General features: G+C 29.0%; 1 protein-coding gene and 1 long non-coding RNA gene across 15 annotated transcripts; both read left to right on the forward strand.

The window, feature by feature from the left end:
* Positions 1 to 714: 714 nt before the first annotated feature.
* Positions 715 to 3,575, forward strand: LOC149893303 (uncharacterized). The gene is made up of 2 exons (XR_016456297.1): positions 715 to 821; positions 1,956 to 3,575. It is a non-coding gene; the product is annotated as an uncharacterized LOC149893303 (long non-coding RNA).
* A 2,621-nt stretch (positions 3,576 to 6,196) lies between these two features.
* Positions 6,197 to 21,646, forward strand: LOC145187604 (long-chain-fatty-acid--CoA ligase ACSBG2-like). 14 transcript variants are annotated; one of them, XR_016454483.1, is made up of 18 exons: positions 6,197 to 6,559; positions 6,653 to 6,741; positions 9,211 to 9,331; positions 10,135 to 10,215; positions 10,846 to 10,947; positions 11,354 to 11,401; positions 13,491 to 13,601; positions 13,991 to 14,059; positions 16,109 to 16,167; positions 16,503 to 16,625; positions 16,760 to 16,808; positions 17,019 to 17,269; positions 17,358 to 17,474; positions 18,291 to 18,324; positions 20,316 to 20,455; positions 20,618 to 20,809; positions 21,109 to 21,163; positions 21,316 to 21,646. XR_016454483.1 is itself a non-coding variant. In XM_090093965.1 (18 exons), the coding sequence occupies exons 1-18, from the start codon at positions 6,287 to 6,289 to the stop codon at positions 21,390 to 21,392; spliced, it is 1,962 nt and encodes a 653-aa protein (XP_089950091.1). In that variant the 5' UTR covers positions 6,197 to 6,286; the 3' UTR covers positions 21,393 to 21,646. The 14 variants fall into 14 exon arrangements, 10 of the variants coding, with proteins under 10 accessions (XP_089950091.1, XP_089950087.1, XP_089950115.1 ...); XR_016454470.1 differs by having other exon boundaries at positions 17,019 to 17,264; positions 20,316 to 20,459; XR_016454477.1 differs by having other exon boundaries at positions 17,019 to 17,264; positions 17,369 to 17,474.
* The last annotated feature ends 5,690 nt before the right edge of the window (positions 21,647 to 27,336 follow it).

A 27,336-nucleotide genomic window follows, 5' to 3' on the forward strand; every position in this document is an offset into this window, starting at 1 on the left:
TATGTAGCTCTTCTTTTCTAGAGATTTCGGTGAAGATCAGAGGAAGGAAAACTTTGTCAATTTTTTTTTAAATACTTAAAATCTTACTCTCATTTGACCAGTAAAGTTGTCCAGTGCGACATTGAACACATCACATTTAAAGCTTTTTGATGCTTTTCGTGGTTGTAATCAGCGGCTTCGTGATGGAAGAATTTCTGTTCTCTTCTTTAAAATAAGGTTCCAAGGTGAGTGGATTCGATAAAAAAGCAGTTTAGGATATTTAATACATCCAGATTGAGTTGATTTGATTGGAAAGGACTACTATTAAAGAAGACCACTATCATCAGAAGAAGATTATCAATTATTTAAACCAGAAAATAGTGAAAACAAACTCAAAAGAATTCATCCATTTTATCAGATAGTGCAGTTCATTACTACTTTCGGTGGGAAGGTCCAATTCTTTGAGACGATCTTATGATTTCAGAATCAAAGCTTAAAAACTTCACTTTGTTTTCAAATACCAGTTAGATAACTAGATTCATATACTATTTGTCTATAAAAAAAAATGTAAATTTATGATTTATCTAAAATTACCCACTTAAAAAAATCTGTAAGTAAAAAAAAACGTGCAAAAAAATTCCTTTTACATTGCGCTCTTGTTTGTTTTAAGTACTCAAACAAATTCGAGGAGAAAACCTTGAAAACCTTATAATTTCTAACAGAAAAAAAATTCAAGAGACGAAATTAACGGAAAAATAAAATGACCGAAAAACTTCAAATTCGCGAATATGATATGTAATGCTATTTTCGGAAAATTTACAAAAATCTGGAAAATTTATATAGTAAGTTTAAAATTTGTATAGTAAGAATAGTTTGCCAAAAAAAATCCATTTTGGGGTTCTTTGCCGTTATTGAAACCTTTTAAAACTCATTAATCACATGCATTTTATTCAAAATCAATTTCAAGTTATGATGACAAATCTTGACATTTTCAAATATGCTTGTTTTTTGGGAAGATGATGCTTTGATTACCATGTGTTTTACAGGATTGAAAATTGGATGTTTTTAATTCCTGTGATCTCATCGGAATTTTAAAAGTGAATTATCCTTCAATTTTACATGCTAAGTCAGTTTTTATTTTCACTTTTTTAGTTTTTTGAATTATTTGATTGCTTATATTTTGCGAGTTTTTGTCATTTTCTAAGCATTGATATCAGTGAAGCTAAGAATATTTTGACCACTGTGCGACCCTGGATCACTCTACAGCCCATAAATATTACCGTAAATATACACAACCAATTTTAAGAGTGTAAAGTCTCCTATTTTATAAATCAAAAAAAAAAGTAGAGCTTACAATCTTTTTGTGTAGCAAGTGCAGAAATAATAGGTTTTGATCAAGTTTATAGTAATAACTATGGATTTACAAAGTGACCACTTTCAACCTGTTTTACATTGAGACCAAAGTTGGAAAAATAGAAACTACTTTGTAACTTATACAACTTTCTTATGAATTTTTGTAGAGCTTAACTTTGAAAAATCTTGACTTTTTTCGGAATCCGATTCTCTTCTAACAAAATTTTATTTTTCAAATTTTATTTTTTTATACATTTTTGTTTAACTTAACTTTTAACTGTTTCAATGTTTTTAAAGTTTTCAATCAAAATGATTTAAAATTTTTTTAAGTGACGTATCAGTTAAGTTTCCTTGGATAAAGATAAGTGACTAAATCAACGTTATGGAAAGTAAAAGGGCAATGTACCGCATCTTAAAAATCACTTAATCGTTGTCAATCCAGAGAATTGATTGAAAATGTTGTGGCAAAGAACCTCAAATTCAGTTACGCTAGAAAGTAAAAAAAAACGTGATTCTCACTGATATTTTATGAGAGATTCTTTACATCTAATTTTTAAAGAAGTATTTCTCTCTTATATTTAATATTGTTCAAGGAGATATTTAAATTGCTCTTGACCTTCTAGCTTTTTACCATGTTATGTTGAACCGTGGCACTGCAAGAGAATATATTTTGAAGCCAGCTGAACAAATATATGCGTTTATGAACTGAAGACTCAATAGATATTTTTCCACCTTTAACTTTTGATTCCGCCTCTCGAAAAGGAAAAGAACTACTTTCCGATAGACAGTTCGGATGAGTTCTTGCAACCGAATTGAGAGATCTTACTTTAGACCCAGAAAGAGTTTTGATTGTATTAATGCTACATGGCAAAATCAAGGAAGAAACCTGTTAAAGATGGCTGACTTTTTGCATGATAAGAAAACAATGATAGCATTGAAAAGCTTGATGAAAACATGGCAGTTACGATGAAGAAGAATCAAATGAGAGAAGCAAATCTGAAGTGATCAAAATAAAAAATGAAGATGAAGATAATAAACCAAATTTAAACATGATTATTAAGCTGAAAGTTTTGAGATCAAGATGATATGTGGTGCGCAAAAGATGTTTTTTTTTTCAAATATATACTTTGAGTGGTTCAAGAAATCCGTGTATCAGCTTCAAAATGAAGAAATGTGAATGACGATAATTTCTTTACAAAACCAAAAAGACTGAGAAGTGACATGACTCCTAGATGGGGCAGTCAAGAAATGATCAAAATATGATCAGCCGAGAAGAACAATAACGGATAAAAACAACTTAATGATGATGCAATTGCAATTGTGCTTTGGTTGCACAGAGAAGCATGGGAATTTATTGTCGAATATGGGTATTAGAACCACTTCACTTAGAAATCCAAAATTTCCAACGTGTTGGTAAAATGAGTGACTTAAAAAAAAAAAAAAAGGCTCCAAAATTTTTTTAAAATTTAACTTTTTAATGACCATGCTATAAAAACTTTTTCGAAAAACTTTTTTAAAAAATGGCCCATTTTGAAAAAACAAAATACCAGTTTTGAAAGAGCCCAACTTTTTAAAGGCGTAACTTCGAAAAGCTTCATATATTTAACAAAAACAATGTTAATTGCACTTTGTTGAGTTTAAGATGTATCGTAAGAAGATCGTGGGAACTCATAAACTTTTCCCTAAGCTAATTTGTAGATCACAGTTTTCTTAAAATGTTTATTTGTTATTCAAATAATTTCAAAGTCATAAAGCCCTGCAGTTATATAACTACATATTTGCTGATAAAATATTTTTAAAGAAATTATCAACAAAACAAACAAATTTTAAATAATGTTCACAAATTACTTCGTTCAAAGGAAGTGAAGCTTTTTCTGATTCTGATTGATATACTAATGCTCAGTCATTGTGTTTGATTATTTATTGTTATTTACCAAGAATGTATAGAATGAATTAAAGATTTCAAGATTGAAAATAGCTCAGTGGGCGTTGAGTCTAATCCTGATTAGTGATGGCTAATCAAAGGCAATTTAATTGACCATACGATCAAAAAAAGACCATGTAGGATACGCAATTGCAGCAGCGTCTTATCCACGATGGATTACTTTGACACGTACTGATACTAAAGATTCTCTCTTCAAAGTGTTGGCACTATCAAACTGAATCAGTCAATGCGCTTTTGTTAAACTATTCTAACTTTTATTTTTCATTTCACAACAGAACAGATTTGAGAAGCTAGAAGTAGTTTTTTTGTTTTTTTTGCGGAGCCAATTACCTCAGAGATTTTTGTGAAACCAATCACTAATCAGAGATTTAACCAATCAGAGATTTTACAAATGTAGTAAAAAAAATATTTGTTCAAAGAAATAATTGTGAAACACAACACATTTTTTAAATAGCAGCTTGTCTGTGTCAACTAAGCTTTTTCTCAAACCCCCCATAAAGTTTTCCAGTGATTGTTTTTTTAAAACCGCGATTGGTTGCATTTGTGTATTTGGAGGATTGTGTACTACTAATGGTAGAGTTTGTCTACTAATGGTAGAGTTCATGATAGAGCAAATGGCTTTAAAAGTTGATTTTATCAAAACTCAATATGATGATTAAACTAAATAACTTTAAAAAATAGCAATTGTGCTAAAAACACGAACAAATTTTGATAACACGAAACAAATGAACTAAGTAACAATAGCTACGTAAAAACATATAAACCAGACGGAATTCTCATTTTATTACCACCTATACACAATCCTCCAAATACACAAATGCAACCAATCGCAGTTTCAAAAAAACAATCACTGGAAAACTTTTTGGGGGTTTTGAGAAAAAGCTTAGTTGACACAGACAAGCTGCTATTTAAAAAATGTATTGTGTTTCACAGATATTTTTTTGAAAAAATATTTTTTTGATGAACCAGCAAATATGAAAAGATTTAGTGTTTAACTTTAAGGTTTAAAATAGCTCCTATGACCTGTTACTATTTTAAATAAAGTAATCTAATAATTTTTGGTTGTTAGAACTTTCCTATTTTTTTTTAACTACTATACTAAACAACTCAATTTTTGTACCTTGCTTCTGAAAGCTATATTTTCACTACACATGTGTACCGTCTATCGAAAATCAACAACATTCAGCACAAGCTTTGATTTTATGGCAAAATGTAGCATTTATTAAAAAAAGACAAGGAAACTGTTATATACTAGTTTGGTGGTTTGATAAAAAAACACTTGCATGATAAATAGACAAAGAAAGCCAAACATTACTGAGTAAGGTTCAGAAAAAAGTTTTCAAGATTTGCATGCATACTTCAAATTGCTTCCTCAAAAAAACTCACAAATGTAGTCCCCATCATGTTTTTATTAAACTGCCCTTGGTAACGATGTTTAAAGTCCAATATATTTTGATAAAAACGTTCGTCTTACTCCACTGAGTAAGCTACCATATTCTCCTTAAATTGGTCAAGATGAATGTCAAGGATATGGGTTTTAAAAGATATTCTGCATCCAATTTAGGCATCATTAGAGTCTTATGCAACTGCACATAACTCTCAGCTTTGAGATTACTCAAGAAATTAAAAGCAGCTGAAACAAAAATGTTTTAAACAGTTTTCTCCGTCCTGTTTAGCAGCTTGGTCAACTTGTCACATTCTATAATCTTTTTGATCTGTGGTCCGACGAAGAAAACAGCTTTGACCTTTGCGTCGGACAGCTTTGGAAAATGTCTCGGGGATATTTGATAGCTGCAGACTCTGTCAAGAGTAGTGATAAATTGCTTAATGAGGCCCTTGAAGGTCTTGATGCTACCATTTGATGTACAGTGGTGGCATCATGACCTTATGAATTCTATTTAAGAAAATACACTCTGCACACAAGAAACAATAAAAGTAAAGATTTGTAACATAGTATTATTAATTTCATGGGAAAAAAACAACCCCGAACCTGTATTTTTGGGAGCATAATTTCTTCTTAAAAACGACTTCTCTTACATTTAATGACAGTAATATAATATAGACTGTAAATTTATTAGAACAAAAATCATAAGCTTATTTGTGTAATGACGTTGAAAAAACAGAGAACTGTCAATTTGTTATGAAAAAATTTATTCCAGCAGAATTGGGTATAATAATTCCTTAACGTAGTTAGTGCTTTAAAAGCCCTTTCACGTTTTTTTTTTTTTTTAAAAAAAAAAGTTGTTCAATTTAATTTAGAATACGTAAATATATTAGACATAGGAATGTCAATAAGCCAATTACACGCATGGAATGCTGTTCAGTATGTGAAACGTAGCCAATATTAAGTTCACCGAGTGCTTGTTTTTATGCTGTTGTAATTAAGTTGAGTTATATTTATTGCAAGCTGAGTTAATATATTATAAGAAATTTCTTTTTAACTAGATTTCATTTTTTGGTCATTAATAAATCATTTGCAATAAAATTGTACGGTTTTTAATATTGATAGGAGAGCGCTTGTGTGCGGCAAAAGTAAGATTATTTTGACAGATAAGGATTCGCACATACTAATATGGTTGTAAAATTTGTTTTATGTGCGTTAGTATGAGTGTGTGTATGTGTGTGTGTGTGTGTGTGTGTGTGTGTGTGTGTGTGTGTGTGTGTGTGTGTGTGTGTGTGTGTGTGTGTGTGTGTGTGTGTGTGTGTGTGTGTGTGTGTAGGTGTGTGCGTGTAGGTGTGTGTATGTGTGAGTGCGTGTGTGTGGGTGTGGGTGATTGGGATGGGTGGGGGTGAGGGTTGTAAGTATGGATCTAAGTCAATATGTGTTTTTTTTTTAAGAATAATTAATATGCATACTTCATAAAAGTACTAACACTGACTTCGATCCTAGATATTTGATGATTGTTAACTTGATATAAATTATTACAAAAAATATTCGTTTTTACTTTATTTTTAGCACCATATTAGATTTAAGTTAGTGAGCAACTGAAAAAGTTGCCTAAGATAAAAATGTCGACAAATGACGGAGTTGCATGCAAGCTTGCTGATGCGAAAAAATATTGGACTTGTAATAGAAATGATGCAGTTAAAATACGTATTTCAGGTCCTGAAGGAGCTTTGCCAAGTTCACAGCCTATTTCTATTCCGGAGTTTTATATGCGTTCAGTTGATAAGTACTCAAATCGAATTGCGCTTAAAGTAGAAAGAGATGGAAAATGGATTTCTTGGACCTTTAAAAAGTGTTTGGAAGAAATAAGAACCACAGCTAAAGCATTTATCAAAGTATAATCCGTACAAGATTGAAAGAACTTCGTTTAATTTTTGTTTTAAATTTTAAAAAAAATCTTAACCGTGTGCTTTTTCTGCTCGTTTCAGCTTGGTCTGGAGCCTTGTAATGGTATTGGAATACTCGGGTGCAATTCACCGGAGTGGTTGTTTGCTGATGTTGGAGCAATCTTTGCCGGGTGATATGAAATTTAAATTATTACATTTCTTCGATTAGGTATTTACTTATTAAACTGACAAGCATTTGTTCGATAGCAGCAAATACAAAAATAATTTAACTAAAATTTTTTTAAAAAAATAACAATCAAAGATTCAAAAATAGTGCAATCAGTTTTTTAAAAAATTATAATTACAAAAATTAAAGTAGACAATTTTTCATGTTAAAATAATTTTTTGATTATTTTGGATAAGGTTGCCAATATTATACCCCCCTAAGACCAAATTAAAACATGTAGGCAATCAAATGAGTGGAAACATGGATTTTCAATTGGATTTCATAATTTAGGGATTGTTTGTTGTAAAGATGTTAAAAAAACTCAAAATTTAAAAAGCGTTAAGTATCGAAGAATCAAACTAAAAAAATAGCGCTAAGAGTACAATTAAGGAAATTAGATCCTTAATTGTACCATTTTAATCCAATATTGTACCACTTTCTTGATTTCAAATACTTTACAACTTCGCAAATATTTTATGATTTTAGATTTAAGGAATTAAAAAAACTGATTAAAAGGAATGGTTTTTATAAAATCAGTAATTGGAAATATTCTGATATAACATAACATAACACCTAACTCCCCATAATATAATGAAATGAAGTTTTTTTATTTAATAAACTCTATGCAACTTGAATTTTTTTTTCTTCAAGAAAATGTCAATGTCTTCAAAAATCATCACCACATATGGTACAATTTTTATTTAAATTGTATGTTTACCAATGGGTTAGCTAAGATTAGAATAGAGGAGGAAGGTAGGTGTTAAAGATGGTTATACTAAATAATGTAAAACAATATATACTACATCTGTTTTAAAAGTAACCACGCTAAATATTGTAAAATAAAATACATAAAAACATTATTTTTGGCAAAAGTTTCAGATATATTGTGTCTGTTTTTGATTAACACCTGCACAGTCAACATGACACCAGCCTTGACATATTGTTAAAACTGAACTAGAGAGTGCATCTTTTTAAGGACTGCTTGTCAATACAAGAGTAATACTGAAATTTTTATTTTTTTGTTTAAGTGGTGAAGTTCGTATTGTAAGTATGGATATTTCTCTAATAGGAATCTCAAAAGGACTTTGTTAAACTTTACACGCGTTTTTTAGCGGTCAGAATGGTTGCGTCGGTACAATTTAGGATATGCCTTAAGGTACAATTTACGCAACTAATCTGACATTCAGTTAATTAAAAAATTTGACAACTAAAAATAAGATATTTTAAATTTTAGGTATTTATTTTGAATTTAGATAAATTATGCTTTAACATAATTATACTGAACAAATCATATCTTCTGCTTTTTTTAATGAAATACGCTTAGCCATAAAAACCTAAAATAAGAAATCTCCAATAACAAACCAACAAGAGCTTACTCTGGCCTTAATGAAGTTGGATGACAAAAAAAAAACAGTTGACTACTTAATTTCATTCAGCAAAGATAAAAAATAAATTAAAAAAATTCTTGTTGGTTGTAAAAATAACGAGTTATGTTAAAAGTACAATATAGCCATCGGTACAATATTAGCAACCTTACCCTACTAAGGTGAATTTTTGTATATTTTTTTCAAAAAGGTGTTCAACATTTTACAATTATGTGTTCCGTAATTCAGTGTAAAAGGTATGGAAACATACTAATTTAAATAAAAGAGTATGCTTTCACATCTTAGCATTTCGATAAAGTGTTGGCGATAATAAATGATTACTCCAAATAATTTACATAATGACGTTTCATACGATAATGAATGGTTTGTATAATATTTCCCTAGAATTAAATTTTCTTCTAGGTAAATCATGCCTAATGCTAAAAGTCATAAATCGATATACCAAAACAAAATCTGAAAACATTTTCGTATTATTTTTAAGAATGAAACTTTTTTTTGGTAAAGTAATTTTTCTTGTCGATTCTTTTTTTTTTTTTTTTTTTTTTTTATTATTTATTATAAACATTCTTTTTTCAGGTTTTATTTTTGATGTAAAAAACAAAACAAAAAAAAAAAAAAAAAAAAAAAAAACTGACTATATACTATGGAGTACTCTATCTAGGAAAAGGTAGCTGACCATCTGACATACTAACTTGCATTTCATGTGTCTAGTAAATTGGTAAAATGATCGCTGAGATCATGTATAGTTATCGTGTAGTAATTATCTATTAATCAATAAAATAATCTGTGTACATAGCCATTAGCTGAATATGTTACTTTAAAGGAAAAAAAACTTTAGTTGGGTTTCTCATTTTCAAAAGTTTTATGGTCAGAGAATGCTAATCTCTGAACTTAGAATAATAACGTCTTTTTTTTTTTGAGAAAAAAAAAAAGAAGTGTTTTTATTTTATTTTTACAAAAAAGTGGTATATAAGCTTACAAATAACTAATTAAAAAAAACATTTCTTTAGCCACTTAAAAGTTTAACTTGTATTAATTTTATACTTTAGGGGATTAGTTGTTGGAATTTACCCTACGAACAGTTCAGAAATGTGTCATTTTGTTTGTAAAGACTCTTGCTGTAATGTTGTAGTTGTTGAAAATGACTTGCAACTACAAAAAATGCTGGAGGTTTTATTTTTTTATATATTTTTGTAAAAAGAATAGTATGCATACAAATTTATATACACAAAAAATATGATTTCATTAGAATCAATACCTCCATACAATTCCAGACTGCAGTTTAATTTGCCCATAAGTTTGCTAAGATTTATGTATGTATGTATGTATGTATGTATGTCTGTATGTATGTATGTATGTATGTATGTATGTATGTATGTATGTATGTATGTATGTATGTATGTATGTATGTATGTATGTATGTATGTATGTATGTATGTATGTATGTATGTATGTATGTATGTATGTATGTATGTATGTATGTATGTATGTATGTATGTCTATTAGACCTTTATCTTCTACTTTTTCCATTTTTAACTTTCCTTCATATGTAAGCCAGTTTCTTTTGACTAGCCTAATACCAAAATAGACATGTGGTGTCATTACAAAGTTTTCAATTTTTTTTTATGGACAAGTTTTAATCACTTAAAAGAGTAAACTTTGTATAAAAATTACTACTTCAAAAAATCATAAATAGAGCAAATGAATTTTTTTTTATCAAGCTTTGTATTCAAAAGTAAATTTAATGTATTGGGCTGCCATTTTCAAATTTATCTAAAAAAAGAGGTAAAAAAAAACAATGAAATCATAATTAGTAATCCTTTTTATTTTGCTACATATCAAAATTATGAACTTTGCCAAAAAACTTTTCATGATAGAAAAAATAATCTTTTAATTAAATAAAAATCATTGCTAAAATATTCTATTTGGTAATTTGCAACAAGAGAGTGCATGTTGTATATGATTTTTTTTAGATCTGGGATCAACTACCTTATTTAAAAGCTATTGTGCAATATACTGGAGAAATAAAAGAGAGGAAAGATAACCTATATACTGTATATTTTCTTTTCTTTTTTTTTTTAATTTAATTTCTTGTGAATATTTAGTGTTAAAAAGAGTGAAGTGACATCCTATTAAGTAAATTTGTATATTTTCAATTTAAAAAGTTGATTCAGAAACTTTGTTAAAAATCTTTAAATAAGAAAAGTTCAGCTTGTTCAACTAAACATGCTTATAAGAAAGTGTGTTGTCAGATCAATGACAAAAATAGAAAGAGAAAAAATACCAACTGCTAAAAATTGTTATCAAAATAATTATATATTTAAAAGAAAATTAAAAGATTTCATAAATTTAAATTTATCATCCATGATAATACCTATTTTTGTACTTGTAAGAACATCTAACATGTTTTAGATATAAAAATCACACTTAAAAATATACAATTTTATAACTACAAGTTAAATATAGTTTACTGTGTTTATGAAATTTTTTGTATAATTTTACTAGTATTAGTTATTATAAAAATCAGTTTGTTAGTGATGCAAATAAGGTCTGAACTTTAACAATTTGTAAAAATTTTTAATCACTTAATGATTTTTTTAACAGTATTTAAAAGTAACTTATGATGCTTTAATACATAACAACAATTATAATCACAATTAAGGACTTTTTTATTTCTGTTTTAGTGGAGTGAGCTCATGGATATTGGCCGTAGTGTTGATGATTTAGTTCTTGAGCAGCGCTTAAGTATGCAAGCCCCAAATAAATGTTGCATTTTAATTTATACTGTAAGTCTTTTATGTAAATATATGTTTTCAAAAAAAAAACTTAATGGTAGCAAAATATTTGTTGTTAACCATGTGTGTATAATATATTGTTATTTATTTAAAGAATCATTTTGGTGTATTAAGGGAAAGCTTGAATCAGAATACCTTCCTAACCAGAATATAATAATTAAAATTAGACTTCCTTATTTATATCCCTCTCTCCATTTTATACAATTTTTTATTGTAAATCTTTATATGCCACCAGTATTTAAAAACTTTTGTTTAATTTTATTTATTCTGAATATTGTTCTCTTTATTATTGCAATCGTTAGCTTAAATCATATTCTTGTGAAATCCCTTTTTTAAATTAATTATATGATGAATATTATGTGAAAATCAGAAATTTTATTGTTTTTTTTTTTTAAAGTCAGGAACAACTGGCAATCCAAAAGGGGTTATGATATCACATGATAATGTAAGTTTTAAAGGTAGATTAGTTTTATAACTTTTTAAACTTTAAAATTTTTGTTCAGATTTAAATAAATGATTGCTCAAAAATTAAAAGATAATTTGTGTTAATTAAACCATAGTAACTCAGTAGTCAGGTTTTTGTTTTTTGAGTTTTTTCATATTTTTTGATTTGGTTCTATATACAAAAAATATCATTAGTAAACGGAATAGCGAATTAGAGGCATTTTCTCAAAAAAAGTTATGTGTTCCCTTTTCTTGATGATGTCATCATTTTATGCATGCATATATCAGCTATCTTTATTCATAGTGGATTGCTACACAGTTTTTTAATTCTAACTTTAACAAAGTAATTTATGCTTTTGACTAAAAAACAACATAAATTAATTTGTAAAATTAAAATTCAAAAGTTGGCGTTTGTTTTTATGAACATTTTTGAAGATCTTTATTTGCTTCGCCCAAATACAACCAATTTGCTTTAATCCAAGTGTTATCTACAATCTAGATGAAACAGGTTGCTGTACAGTACAAATAGTAAGGAATATTAAAGTAATTGCTTGTAAAAAATACAACCAATTTGTTTTAATCCAAGTGTTATCTACAATCTAGATGAAACAGGTTGCTGTACAGTACAAATAGTAAGAAATATTAAAGTAATTGCTTGTAAAAAATATAGAAAAAATAAAAATTACATTCCTTGATTCCCAGAGTGGATTGTAAAAACTCCATCTGGAACAGTTTGGGCAATTCACCAGTCAGGTGAGATGATAACTGATAGTTTTTATTTGTTTGTGGAATTTAACAACTTCAACAACAAAATGTTTAAAAGATTACCTGGCCCTGTTGATTTTGGACAATCAAGGAACATACTTTTCTATTAAGACAATTGATATTTTTAAAGAATACAGCATTGTACACTTGACATTGCCCCCACATTGCAGCCATAAGCTACAACCCTTAGACAACTAAATATGGACCTTAAATTCTTTAAATCCTCCTATAACCAAGCTGTAATTGCTTTTATGGTGAACCATCCAATACATTTAATTTTAGACATGATTTAAAAACAGCTGTAATGTCAGTTAAGATAGTTAAACAAAAAACTTTAAACAATAGAGTGTTAAATTATGATGAACCACCAACAGGCCAACCTATAACAAGTTTAGACCTGTTTGGCATTACATATCCCCAGCATATCCCCAGCATTTCCACATTCAACCCAGCAATTTTTAATAATAAAGACTTTCTGACCTATGATGTTACTGATCAAAATGAGGTTGATGACATAACTATTCCAGGCAATTATTCCAACAATTAAAAAACTCTAAATTTCATGCTAGGACCAAAACTTCAATAATGATATCTAAACAAAATAGTCTATTTCCAAAAGTGCATCTAGAAAAAACAAAGGTGGAGAAACATAAGATTATAGCTTGTGTTACTACATGATCTGATGAGCTGTATGGTAAAAGGTTATTATCAACAGACCAAAGCAAATTGATTCTCAATAGATATGTTTTTATCGTTTTAAGTTACGGTATACATTGGTGTATAAGTTGGCCTAAGTTAAATTCCTATTTTTAACTGAAAGAAGTTTAATGTTTTATGTAAAAATTGTTTCATTAGAGGTGTATAAATAAAGAATGTTTTTGATCCATTCTAAATAGCATAATGCACTTGTATATATGGTATATATGTTGTCAAAAATATCAGCACTGTGCAGAGTGAAGATAAGTGAGAAAATACATGAGATGGGAAATATCTTTTATATTATTATTTATTCAAAGCTGTTGTTTGGAAATAACCCAGACTATTGCTGGACAGACAATTTGAGTTGCTTTTCTATTTTTTATCTTTTCTGAAACATTCATTTCTTTAATTGTTTTTTTTTAATGAAATAAATTTTTTAATCAATAATATGTTACCATCTCAATTTTACACATTTAATTAACAAATTTATATTAAATAGCTGTTATGTTAATATATTATGATTGATTTTGCATTATGTACACATATATAGTATAACATTCAATTGCATTATAAACATATATGTGTTCAATTATGTTATGTTATTTAGAATATTATTTCTTATGTAGATTGTTATTACTGCAAAATGTCTCGTGAATATGTTAGGTATTGATTCAAAAGATGGAAAATTGCAGCATCAGCTTATTAGTTATTTGCCTTTTTCTCATATTGCTGCCCAGGTAAGTAAAGCTTAGAACAAATTTAAAAGAAGACTTTTCATTTAATGACTGTTTTCATTTTTATTTGTTCTAACTAATCTATTGCTATATTTCTTAACTATGAATCATTGTTGTGTTTTGTTTATTATAAAATCAATTTATTTTATTTATTATTGTTTTTACTAATACTATGTAAATTAAAAAAAAAAAAACAGACCTCTTTTTGTCAAAAAAAAAAAAAAAAAAAAAGGAAAATCAATCATCAATGTTAATTAAGAACATTTAGGAGCAAGTTGAAAATTCTTTGAAAAATCAAATTCAGGTCAACCAGAGTTTTGAAAATTTAATTTACAGTTTTTACAATTAAATATAGATGTTTGAAAATTCAATTCAATATATATTTTTAATAGCTTGTTGATATTTGGTCAGTAATTTATGCTGGTGCATGCTTATCATTTGCTCGTCCTGATGCTCTTAAAGTAAGTAGTTGTTTTTTATACACTTAAATAACCTTCTTTTTTTCAAATTCTTTTACATTTTTGTGTTTAGTTTTATTTTTAACTTTCCCTTTTATAAGGACGTTAACTATAAATGAAACAGTAGGGCATTTGTTGATAGGTTGGAAATTTCTAAGCTTTGGCGTTTGGTTTTTTGGTTTTGAATGAATAAAGTGCATATTTATGTGTTAATCTTTTAAGATAAACCAGATTTTCTGAAGTTAGAACACTTTATGCATTTAGAATAGCCAGATTTTTGTTGTGACATTTTTATATTCATACATAAATTTGTTAGTTAAAATTTTTTTAAATTGATTTAAATTGGTTTTAATTGAATAGCGACTGTACACAATGTTTTTAAGGGTTAAAGCAAAATAATGTAAGGTTTGCAAGGTATCGCTATTTTTTTATGAAATCCTGTAACTTTTTATATCTAAATGTACAAGTTATTTTAAATAAGATTTATTTAAATACTACTAATTTTTAATCCTTTAACCTGATTTAAAATTCAAGTATAAACTAAACAGTGGCCAGAGTTGCCTTACCTGGGAAAAAATAATTTAATGTTAAGTTATCCAGTATGATGACTTTAATTGATGCTTATACTGTTTTAACAGAGCAAGTCTGAATCAGAGTTGAGCATATGGTTATAATATTTTTAATATTTCTCACTGCTATGATCTCTCACTGCTATGATCTAATTGTTTCTCACTGCTATGGTCCTTCTTTTAATGTTTCATGAAACCAATTCAAAATCTGTTTTTACTCTTCTAAATGAAGTTTCTACTTTTAAAAGTAGGTCAGGTTTATCAATGGGTCAGCTTTTTCTATGTACATACTTTTTTTGATATTCCTAAAGAATGGAGCCAGCATTATGTTGGTTCCATTTTTTAGCAACATAAAAGAAAATAATATACATATATAATAATAACACACTTAAAAAATAGTGGCTCAGCTATGTTACAATTTTCATGAAAGTTTGAAAGTCATTTTTAGTTTTATATTCAAAAACAAATGTTAAGCACAGGCTGCACTTAGAGGGAATATCATCATTAGGAAATTAGGAAGGACTTCTAAGTGGTAGGATTTGCAAAGGTGATTTTCTGAGGTCATCATTTCTTTATTAATTAAAGGCTTGTTTAGCATTGCATTATTATTTTGTATTTTTTCAATATGGCAAATAAATGTGGAAATGTGAATTGTAATGGCAATTATAAAAAAATGTAATAAATGTTGTGTTTGCTTAAAGATGCAACTGAAAAGCAAAAATGGATAATTGTGCTTCTCCTACAAAAAAGATTTTGTTGAGTCATCCAAACTTTTTATATCTAAAAAGAATTGGACTATTGGAAAATAATTGGAAAATACAGAAATGTTTAAGGTACCTAATGGTTATACTAGACCAGTGTGTGCATATAGAATTTTTAATTTTCTTTGTTTACTAACACTTTACTGAGCTTTTCTGGTTTTAAAAATTATTAGCATTTCATTAAGTAAAGAATTGAATCCAAATAATCACTTGGCCTACTACCACAGTTCTTTGAGACTGTTAAATTAGTTTATAATTGTAATCTTGATGACATTGATGTTCTTGAAAAATTGAGGATGATTCTTCAAGCTAAAAATATCAAATTAATTGATGCTGGCATGCAAAAAATGATCAAAGTTCCAAATAATTTTTGCTGTCATGATGAAATCATGACAGCAAAAATTGCATGCATGGTTGACACATTTTTATTGTTTCTGTTACTCCTGTTCACATTCTGTATTCTTGTTCATTATTTTGCATTTTACAAACTAACATCATTTTATCAATGACAAATGAATTTGGGATTTGCAAAATGTTCAACAGAACTACTGACTGTCAGTCAAGTTAAGTTGCTTTTGTTAAATACCACTCATATTATTAAAAGTATAATGGGAACAGTTTGTAGGTCATAGACTTAAAAGAGTTCAATCTTTAACCTATGATACCAAATGAGCCCTTGATTAGATATTTTTTAACTAAGAATATGCCCCTTTTTTTATTAGGGTTCCTTAATTGAGACAATGAGGCAAGTACGTCCTACTTTATTTGGTGGAGTTCCAAGGTCAGTTTCATAAACCTTTTTGTATGATAATTAACTAAACTATTTTTATGTATATGTTTATGCTTAATATTGCTTTTTAATGTAAAAATTGTTTTTACAGTTGCTCCTCCAACAATTTGTTTATTGTTATGTAAAAGAATTGTACTTTTTTAGAGTCTATGAGAAAATGTTATGTAAAAGTTTTTAAGAGTCTATGAGAAAATGTTATGTAAAATTGTTATGTAAAAGAATTGTACTTTTTTAGAGTCTATGAGAAAATGTTATGTAAAAGTTTTTAAGAGTCTATGAGAAAATGTTATGTAAAATTGTTATGTAAAAGAATTGTACTTTTTTAGAGTCTATGAGAAAATGGAAGAAAATTTAAAAAGTGTAGGTGGAAATTTAACAGGTTTCAAAAAGAAACTAAGTGTTTGGTCTAAAAAGAAACTCTTACTTGCATATAAAAGAAGAGAATCAAGGTACGTTCTAAACCAATATGGTTTTTGTTTTTTTTTAATGCAGTCTTCTACATTTTGATTAAGTAACAGATTTTCATTAAGATTATCATTCAACATTTTCATCCATATTTTCTATTCATAATAATTCTTTTTAGAGAAACTGAACCATTTGGAACATTTCTTGCAAAAAGACTGGTTAAAAAAGTAACCTTTATTTATCTATTAAAACAACTTTTTTTTTTAAAGTTATATTAATGTTGTTATCAAAATATAAAATAATTCTTGAATGAAATGCAAACAATTTGATGAATATTGTGTTTTTTTAGGTACGTTATAGTTTTTAATATCAAAGGTCTTTAAAAAGAAAATCAAAAGTTGGTTATAAAATATAATTTTAAAATATTGTTTTCATAGTTACACAAGAGGTTAGGACTAGATCGTTGTCAGTTGTTGTTTTGTGGTGCTGCTCCAATATCAAAAGAAACTTTGGAATATTTTCAAAGCCTAAGTTTACCATTACATGAAATGTATGGAATGAGTGAGTCTACTGGTCCTGTAACAATGTCTTTACCAGCTCAATCAAGGTTTTTATCAATCGGAAAACTTCTTTCAATCAATGAAGCCAAAGTTATAAACCCTGATGAAAGTGGTTCTGGTGAAGTATGGTATTGTTAGTTTGATAGAGTTGTTATTGAAAGATAAATTATTTGAGTCGTCTTGTAGGATTTTGAGTTTCTTAAAATATTTTTTTAGCTATGTTTTAGAGGGCGCAATGTGATGATGGGATATTTAAATGATGAACATAAAACAAAAGAGGTGTTGGAGGAAGATGGTTGGTTAAGAAGTGGTGATGTAGGAAAATGTGATCAGGTATATTTTATACTTTCTTTTGTTGTTATTGTTTTTTATTATGGGTATTGTTGTTATAAGTTTGAAAAGGTATGATAAAATGCAATTGTAGTAAAAAAAGAATACCATTTAATTATGGTTAAGCATTTAGAAGATTGCAATATTTCTGCCAAAAAAAAAAAAGACAATAAAAAGCTTATACATGATTAGAGACGAGCAGACTAAAGTACATTACTATGCACCTCTTAGTTTACATAACTGTGAAGCTTCTTATCATTTTCAAAAATTATCTTTTAAAACACAAAAATTGCTAAAAACTTCCTAATGAATATTTTGTATATTTTACTAAATACATATGTATATATAATTATTAATAAAAATATCTTGCTATAATATCTATAAATAGTTTCACAAAAAAATGAATTATTTATAAGTTCTAATCATACTATGTAAAATAATTGTATTCAGGTTATAAACTAGAAAATCATTTGCTTAATACCTAAAGGAATTATTAACACAAAAAAAGACTAAAAAGTAAAAAATGTTTTGTGTTACGCTGAAAAAAAAACAGTGCTATATTGGCAAAATATACTAGTTCATTTTTGAATTTAGTTGTTAAACAAACCAAATTTATTCAACTCTGCAGCATCATGTAATGTGCAAAAAATGCCTAATGACAAATAGTACTTGGAATTTTGTTCTAGAAAAATCATTCTAAAAACTCTTTTGTTTTTTGAAGACAGCAGTTTTTTTGTTGTTTTTTTTTGTACATTTGATAAATTTCTTGAACTAATAGTTGAAATCTGTGTAAATAGTATTTATCTTTTTTTTGATTAGGATAACTTCTTTTACATAACTGGTAGAATAAAAGGTAATGCTATTTTATTTACAACTCTATTTACAAAATACATTTTATTAATTATAGATATAAATATATTTTTATTTTAATATTTTTATTATCAAATTCTTCACTCAAGAGTGCTCAATAGTTCATTGACTAGATCTATTATTGAATCTACAGCAGAGAATGAAAACTGCTTTGGTACTTAAGTTTTCATACCACCATACTAGCAATCTTAAATACTTAGCCAAAATACATAATGAAAAACCATTGAAGAATAAAATGTTAAAGAAAAAGAAAAAGATGCTATAAAGTGAATTGTGTTCAGTAATGGTTTCTCAATGGTTCAATCTTAACTATCAAATGATCAGAATCCAGTACTTGTTCATGTGTTTGTACTTGCTCAATAATTCTTCATTTTTTTACTTAATAAACTGTTACTCCTACAGGTGACAGTTAGTGTTTTTTTGTTGAACTAAAGGGTGCATCTTCTTTTACTTGGTTGGTATGGTAGATGTTTCCTTTTATTGAAACCAGCTTTGTTATAGGATATCCAACAACTTTGTGCAATTAAATTTTTAATTTGTAGAAGGTTTTACCTTCAGTAGACAACAGCACCGCCTCTTTTTCTTTAATATCAAAAATTTCCAAAACACTGTCTAATGGTTTCTTGAAATGGCTCTCTTGTTTCTTTGTAAGTGTTTTAGCTTATGTGTTAACTTTGTAAGTAAACTTATCTTGAGTTAACAAATGGAAAGTTTGATTTCTTGTGAAAACGTCAAATTTTATTTTGTGTATATTTCTTTTCTCAAAGATTTATGTTTTTATTCTCTAACAAGTTATTTAAAAAAGGCAAATATTTTTTTGGCTTCCAATACAACTAGCATAATTTTCATTATCAGGCCTTTTTTTATTAACATACTCAGAAATATTTTCTAGATCACTAACAACTATACATATATATATGTTTATTTTTACCGGAACAGGAACATTTTTTATCAGGCATCTGAGAGTTATAGGAAAAAATGTCATAATTTTCATCCATTTTTTCAAAACACCAATTTTAAACATTTATGCTTTAAACTTTTTTTTTTTGAATAAAGGAGATGAAAAATTTAACAGCTGTTTAATATATATTACAAAATAAAAAATGTAAAAAATATATAGTAATAAAATTAAAAAAATATGAAAATAATATATTGTATATAAAAATAATATGATAAATATAAAATTGAAAATAAATGTGTTACAAAGTCACAACTCTCTACATTGACCAGTTTTAAATGTTAAGTAAATAATATTGAATGTTAGTATTTGCTTAGATTGTTACACTAATTTATTACCTTAAAGAATTATTATTTAATATTCTTAAATTTGCTAAGTGGCCATTGTCAATGCCAATGATTTTTAATTTAAAATACAATTTCCTTAAAAACTAAGATTATAGTATTTAGAAAATGCCTCTGAAAGCTTTTTTTGATGGGAAAAATTTCTCAATCATTATTACTCTGATAGGTCATCGCTATGGCAAGTTTGCTTGAATATTAAATATTCTTAAATCTACAGTGGCCTACAAAATTAGATGTTTCCAACAAATGAACCCACAAGTTTTATCAATGCAGATGGAACTATGCTATCAATCCAGAAGTTGTGGGTTTATCGTGCAAGACCTCTTGTAGTAGTAAAACAAGAAGACAAATTGGAGAAGATGATGAACAGTTCCCAAAATTGCTGATTTTAATTAAGCCGGGACAAAAAAATTTCAGTTGATATTGTTAAAACTGAGGCTACTTTGCTTTTTCTTCGTTGGTTCTTGCCTGCAAGAGTAGGATTGTTAAATCATTTTCTGATTTAACGATCCAACTCTTGAGGAACACCTTGCATTAAATCACCAAATCTTTTTGACAATATGTTGAGAATTACAAAATGTATTGAAAACATGAGGTGGTTTTTTGAATGAGAAGAAAGTTTAATTTTTTCGTTTCAAAATCCTATTTTTTTTCCCAATACAATTTTTTTAGAACTAATCATAACTGCAGGTGGTGAGAATGTTGCACCAGTTCCAGTCGAAGATAATATCAAAGCTGAAATACCACTCATAGCATCTGTTATGGTTATTGGAGATCAGAAAAAATTCTTGTCTTGTCTTTTAACTCCTCGCGTAGGTACTTTTTTTTAAATCTTAGTAAAGTTCTGTTTGCTTGTGAAAACTTTGTTAAATGCTTCGTTTTTTGTTTTTTGATTAAGAAAATGTTCTCAATAGTAAAAAAATTGCAAAAAAATTATTTTTTTAATTTTTAATTTCTTTAAATTGATTATCTAGGTTGAAATAGACTTAGAAACAGGATTGTCAACAGACAAGCTTTTACCGATAGCTGTGAAATACTGCAAGGAACTTGGTCTCGATGTCATTAAATCTCAAGAAATCTCTCCGAATGTTCCTGAAGGACTTCGGCAAGCTATTCAGGCAGGAATAGATAGAGTTAACATAAAAGCTGTTTCTAACGCATCAAAGGTATATTGATATTGATTTACTAACTCATTCTGCATTAGAACTCTACAAGTCTTCCGCCCGTTACAACTCTACAAGTCTTCCAGGCATAAAGACTAACGACTGTTAATGCCTTATTTTTAAGTTAATCACTAATATATACAACTGAAATACAGTAATAAATATTGAAGCAATAACTAAAAATCTCTCCATTAAAGTTATATGAATAATAATAAACTGATATATAAAATGAAATTTAAACTTTGCATTATTATTGTTGTTACTAAATTTTTTTTTTTTTTTTTTCTTTAAAAATTCTGTAGGTTCAAAAATGGACGTTGCTGCCATTTGATTTTACAACGGCTGGCGGAGAACTTGGTATAATTTTTTTAAAATATATTTTCCTAAAACAATTTTGGTTTTTATTCGTTTATAGTTATAAGAAGTTTATAAGCTTAATGTAAAAGAGTACAGTCAGAAATTTTGTATAGAAAGTATAATAAAGTATGTTTCATTTGCTTGGCTTTTAGGCCCAACGCAAAAACTACGACGTCCGCACGTAATGAAAATGTTCAAAGAAACAATCGACGAAATGTACAAAGCATGAAAAAAGAAAATTGAAGATTTTTCTGCAACTAGAAAATGGAAAAAATTACATTTTTAATGTGTAAGCCACAGAACTCTTCAAGTTTGATCAAATATTTATATTGTTGACCAATCTTTCAACGGACAATTTTATTTCTATTTATACATAAACTATAAAATTGTTGTATTTATGTAAATTTACACTTTTATATATAAGCACATATTTAGCTTCAATATTTTTTTAAATTTTGAAGAGAAGTTCTAGACTTACAAATATCAGGTGACTTTTTACTTTGCGATAATAACATATTATGCAAAAATATTTTCTTAACTAAAAATATTTTTTAATTGCAACTGCGGGTAACGAGGATGTTGCACCGTTCAAATTGAAGATCAAAGCTGAAAATCACTTGTATTGTCGAGTTTCTTAGCAAATCATAAGAAGTTCTTTTCCTGTCTTTTAACTCCTCACGTAGGAACTTTTTAAAATATAATTAGTAAGATTTCAGATAACTCACTTGTATTATTGGCTGAATCACAAAAGTGTGTTGTTAGTTCATTTAGTTTGCAAAATAAGCAAGTAGAAATATTCGGTAAACTCTGTTTGGAATGTCAAAAATTTTTTTATTACCCAATAGTAATTTATTCCAAAATAAGTGAACAGTGTGAAATGCGCTACATATTATCCGGTATATTATTTATGAGTACTTATATATATGCACAGTGCTGTGTCAAATTAGACTCAAACTCAATGTGGTCTTTGTGTGTGTCCGAAATGCGCAACAATCAACTTTTTTTTTTATTGTTATATAAATTATAATATCGAGATACAAAGCATGTTATAAAACTTAGTACTTGGTACTGTCTCCTTTCGACTTCAAAAGAGCATTGACTTAGCGCTTAGCAAGTTCCCATAGATTTTCAATAGGGGTTCATGTCTGGGTAAATGCAAAGATAATCATATAATGGGATATTCTCACTGGCAGGGAGTGTTTTCATCGATTTCGCAGTGTGGTATGAAGCACCATTTTGCATAAAAATAATTCCATTACCTTTAACAAAGCAATCTTGTAGTTGTAAAATCAGTCTGGTCTGCAGGACAGTCTTGAACTGATCTTGCTTCATCGTTCCTTGAAAAATGTAAAATTGACCGGTACCCTTGCTTGATATGCATGACCAAATCATTATAGATGCTGGGTGCTGGGTTTAAAATTAATTTGCAAAAACTCGAATTGTATTCATACACAGATTTTCAATTTTTTTTTTCAAAGTGTTCATTACTGGAATATATATCGCCTGGCGATTAAAAAAAATGATCGAGAAAGTTAAAATTAAACCAACATCCGCTCAGATGGCGATGATAAAATGCCTCCAAATAATTATTGCAGGATTTTCCCTTATGGTGTTTTATTTAAAACAAAAAAAGAACCTCCGTAATCTTATTATTGCGAGATCAAGAACTGTTGGGATAATCACCTAACAGAATTTCAAAGATTGTTAAAGGAATGAACTGAACTAAACTTATTTATACGATATTTTCGATATTTTTAGAAAATTTTTGGAATTTGAAACAAACAAATAAATAATTTTAATTCTAAGAGTTAATAATTTCAATAAAACTCTCCCCTAGAAACATTCGAGCGTTTTTTTGTTTCTTCCAAAAACAAATCAAATGTTTGCGACAAGAAAATCTCTTCTTTGCTTTCGCTTTATTTTCCAGTTTTGTAAGGTAATCTTTATATTTGTTACTGCTTGAATGAATTTAAAAAAACTGGTAACATGAATAGATTAAAATTAAACTATCTTAGGGTTAGATCTTATTAAAACGTATGCCGAAAATGTATTAAATCTATTATTTAAAATATACGGATTGCGGCTACCTGATGTATAAAAGTTCTTAAAGGCAAAAGTTAATCCTAACATTATAGATGATGAAACTGTATAACAGCATCTTACCTACCGATTATCGCTATCTCCTGCCAAGCTTTTACTTTCTGTAAGTCAGCAAAATACAATGTAGTTATTGTTTAAACTTGTGGATTTTGTTCATCGACCGCATTTGAAATTCCTAAGGTTAAATTGCTTTATAACGATTTATTTGCCTTTCGAAAAGAGCGGAACACTATTTATTTTAGCTATTTAGCATGAACGATGAGAGCAAAAATAAAAGATTTCTTGCATAACTATCTAAATCCTTGATTATAAATAACGCACAATTTTGAACTGAAGCTTTGCAAACATAACAATAATGATACAATCAGTGCAAAGAGCTTCGTTTGCAGTGGCGAACAACGAAAAGTATTCTTTACCGGGACTACATGACGAAAAAAGGGAAAGATCGTATTCCAAACGTATCATTATTCCGCGTTGTTCTTATTTTAATTTGGAAAATAAGACCGAAGACGAACTAGTGATGAGCTATTATAAGTACAAAAACAAGAGTAACTTTGCGTTAAGTCTGGAGCTATTCAACCGTGCCCATGCACAGTTTATCGATGGAGTATGGACAGCAAAACTCGTTTTCTTTGAATGTAAGGGCGCCGTCAGAGTAACTCAAAGAGCATGTAGTTTATGCGGAGATGTCAATAAGCAAGCCACCAAATCTGATTTGTATTTTGTAAACATGGTGGAGATTTGCAAAGATCGTACTGTTCTATGTCAAGGCTGCATTTCCAGAGTTGTATACAACTACTGTGGAGATTTTAATACTGTCAATCAAAGTAAACTCGATTATTTAAGAATCAAACAAAGAAATGGAATTATCATTCCGCTACGTTCTCAGTAACTTTTTGAAGATTTTGAAAATTTTCCATTTAAACTTTTCCCGCAAAAGTTTTTTTTTAAAAAAATGGTTGATAAGTTGAGCTCAATATAAAGTGTTTCTTCTTGATTGGTTTAAATTTGAATTTTAATCGATAATTACAGCAAGTTTTTTTTTCGTTGCCGCAAACTATTCGAAATATTCACCGCGTAGACTAAAAGTTAAAATAAGAGTTTAAACGCTGTATAAAGATCATATAAAGATTGCAAAAACATCGTAACTCATTCTAGATAACTTTTGAAGATGTCAATTTTCTTATAATTTAATTGTAGTATAATTCACGATGAATTATCGACACTTTCATGTTTCATATTTTATGGTATTCAATAAATAATATTAGTAATATAATTGATTTTTTCTGCTTTTTACAAAAGCTTTATAAAAAAGGTATATTTATGAAAATTTAAAATTCTATTGTATTACTTTACGCACAAAAAAATAGTTTTAAATATTATTATGAGGGACGTTTTGCTCTCAGTAGGGGCAAATAACTCTTATAGCTATAACTAGGCTACTCGCACCTCTATGTGTTTCTAAAAAATAAAAATAATAAAAATTTGTATTGAATTATATTTTTTCTTTTTAAATTATGTTTTATTTTTTGTCTTTTTGATTTTATTTCTTTTCTTTCTTTCTTTTTTTTTTTTTTTATTGTTTTTTATTTTAATGCTGACTTATTTGTTTTTATATCAAGAATAATTACATTCTCTTTAATTTTTTTTTATTACTACGCAGTTTTTGTGATATTTTTTACCAAGTGGTTTGTGGGATGCTTCTTCAGTAGGTAGCTTCTACGATGTTTAATTAGTAGGTAGTTTGTGGGATGTTACTACTAGAAAAGGCGGGTTCTGGGACAAAACCATTTTTGCTTCCCGTTTAGAGTTTTTTTGATAATTGAGGGGTGTGAAAATGTTTCGCTCTCCGTTTTGTATTTTTTGGTGATTTATGGGGTGTGAAAATGTTTTGATGCCCGTTTTGATTTTTTTGGCGAGGGGTGTGTTTTTTCATGAGAAAAGTATCCATGAAAAAATTAATGGGTGTAAAGGTGTTGAAATCGTTCGCGAAAAATTTCTTTTTTTCTTTGTTCATGCTCTTGTTCTTGTTTTTCTTCGAGAATTGATCTGCAAATTTCAATTTCGCGCCATCCAACTCCTTTGCTCCTTAAGTGTTCAATGGGGCTAAGTGTTTTTATGCTTCTGATTTTTCCGTCGTCATGTCTCAAGATTCTCGTTTTTCCGTTCATTTTATTATGTCAAGAAAAAAAAATTTTTTTTTGAATGGGTCTGAGAAGAAATTAAGACAAGATGGGCACATATTTTCTGTCTCTTTTGAAGTATAATCCATCTTTGATTGAGCTTCCTGTGACCCAGGGTGTTAAAAACAGTCCGTCTCCTTTGTATGTGGCAATTTTCATTCCTCTTCCATTGCTTTTGAGGTAACCAATACCATTTCCGACAATTTTTTCGATCAAAGTGGGTGCAAGAGCTCCCAATAAAGGTAAAAGAAAAGGAAGAAACCCTCCTTCTGATTTTATTCCACTTCCCAACATTTTGTCGATCATATTGGAACCGAGAGAAGAGGCGACACCGCCCAAAGCTGCCTTTCCAAAAACTGGGACTGCTTTGGCTGCAACCCTTCCCAATAAAGGCAAAAGAGCACCAAGAAATCCTCCTTCAACTTTTGCGTTGTGTTCCAATTGAGTTTTGCTCATTTTTATGGTGACTCCAACTCCTCGATTGAGAGCGTCAAAAATTTTTTTGTGTTGTCTTTCTGTTAAAAGCAAAATGTCGTTTCCGTGAAGATTTTCATGTGAAATGCGGATGCTCGCGGGTTTTCCTTCAATGACTGATTTTTTTATTTTGTCGATCTGTCCCTGAGACACATTTAATTTGACACGAATGTAATTGCTCATTTTTTAATATCGGAAAAAATTATTTCACTTCTCGAATGTGATAACGGATCGTGATGTCCTCTCCGCGAAAGTCGATTAGATTTCCGTCTTGATCGACAATGCGTGTGATCATCGTGGAAATTTCTGGTACTTTGACAGGGAGGTAGACCAAATGAGTGGGTCTTTCGATGATTTTGAATCCAGGACCCACAGAGGGGTAAAAGGAGTAAATGCAATTGAGTTGTGAGCCATTGATGTATGCTGACCCGATTACGTTGTTGACGATTCTGATCGTGTTGACGTTTGTGATTCTGACAATGTCGTCGGACTCGTATTCGGAATTGGAGTCCAATTGTCTTTTTGTGAAGCCCAAAAGAGAGGCGATGCTGTTTTCGACGTTCAGGTCCATCAAATAATTTACTCCGAGTTTGATGGTTGATTTCAAAGTGTTTGAATTGGATCCAATTTTGATGTTTTCGGGGGAGTAACTGATTTTGTTTGTGGTGACGTAACTTGAGCTCTGAGACGCATAATTTTTGATTGTGTTTGAGACGGTTTTTTGCAAATAATTGTTGATGTCGATGATGTCGTAGCTTCCTTCTGGAATGTCGACGTTTTCCCAATGGGCACCGTTGGTCATGCTGTACCTGAAAAAATTGTTTTTGCTGGTGATGTTTGGAAAGCTGTTGTACGTCTCAAGACCGAGAAAAGCCATCTCATATTTTTTTTCTTTTTCAAAGACGATTTTGTCCAAAAATTCTGTTTGAATTATGTTGGATGTTCCATCCACATCGATGATGATGCCTGACATTTTTTTTTAATGGGCGAAAAAATTTTTCATATGGCTTCTTTCGGAAAATAAAAATCGTTGAATCCGCTTCGATATTTTCCATTGTGCTTTTTTGACGACAAATCAATCACCGCAAATCCGTGAGGTTCAGACCAGCAATGTCTGCAAAACTTTTTGAACTCATCTTTTTTCATGTCGCTCGAAACGTGGTCTCGATAAATGTGATCAACGTTTTTTGAGTCTTGAGGAAAGAGGCAAATAAAGTTGGTGTTTTCTCTGATCGTTTGTCGTGGGAGCATGAAATAATTTTGAGCGAGGTAGAAGCAGTCGACGTTGGAGTGTCTTCCTCGGATGTAATATTTTTCGCACTTGTTTTGTTTGGTCAATTGAAGGTCGTCAAAGATCATCAAATTGTTTTTGGATGAATCAAAATCTTCAGGTTCAGGAACATCGTCAGCCGTTTC

Source organism: Hydra viridissima, unplaced genomic scaffold, assembly GCF_058129835.1.
Source record: "Hydra viridissima isolate aposymbiotic clone 2 unplaced genomic scaffold, HvirCarnegie_v1 scaffold_1, whole genome shotgun sequence".
Classification (NCBI taxonomy): domain Eukaryota; kingdom Metazoa; phylum Cnidaria; class Hydrozoa; order Anthoathecata; family Hydridae; genus Hydra; species Hydra viridissima.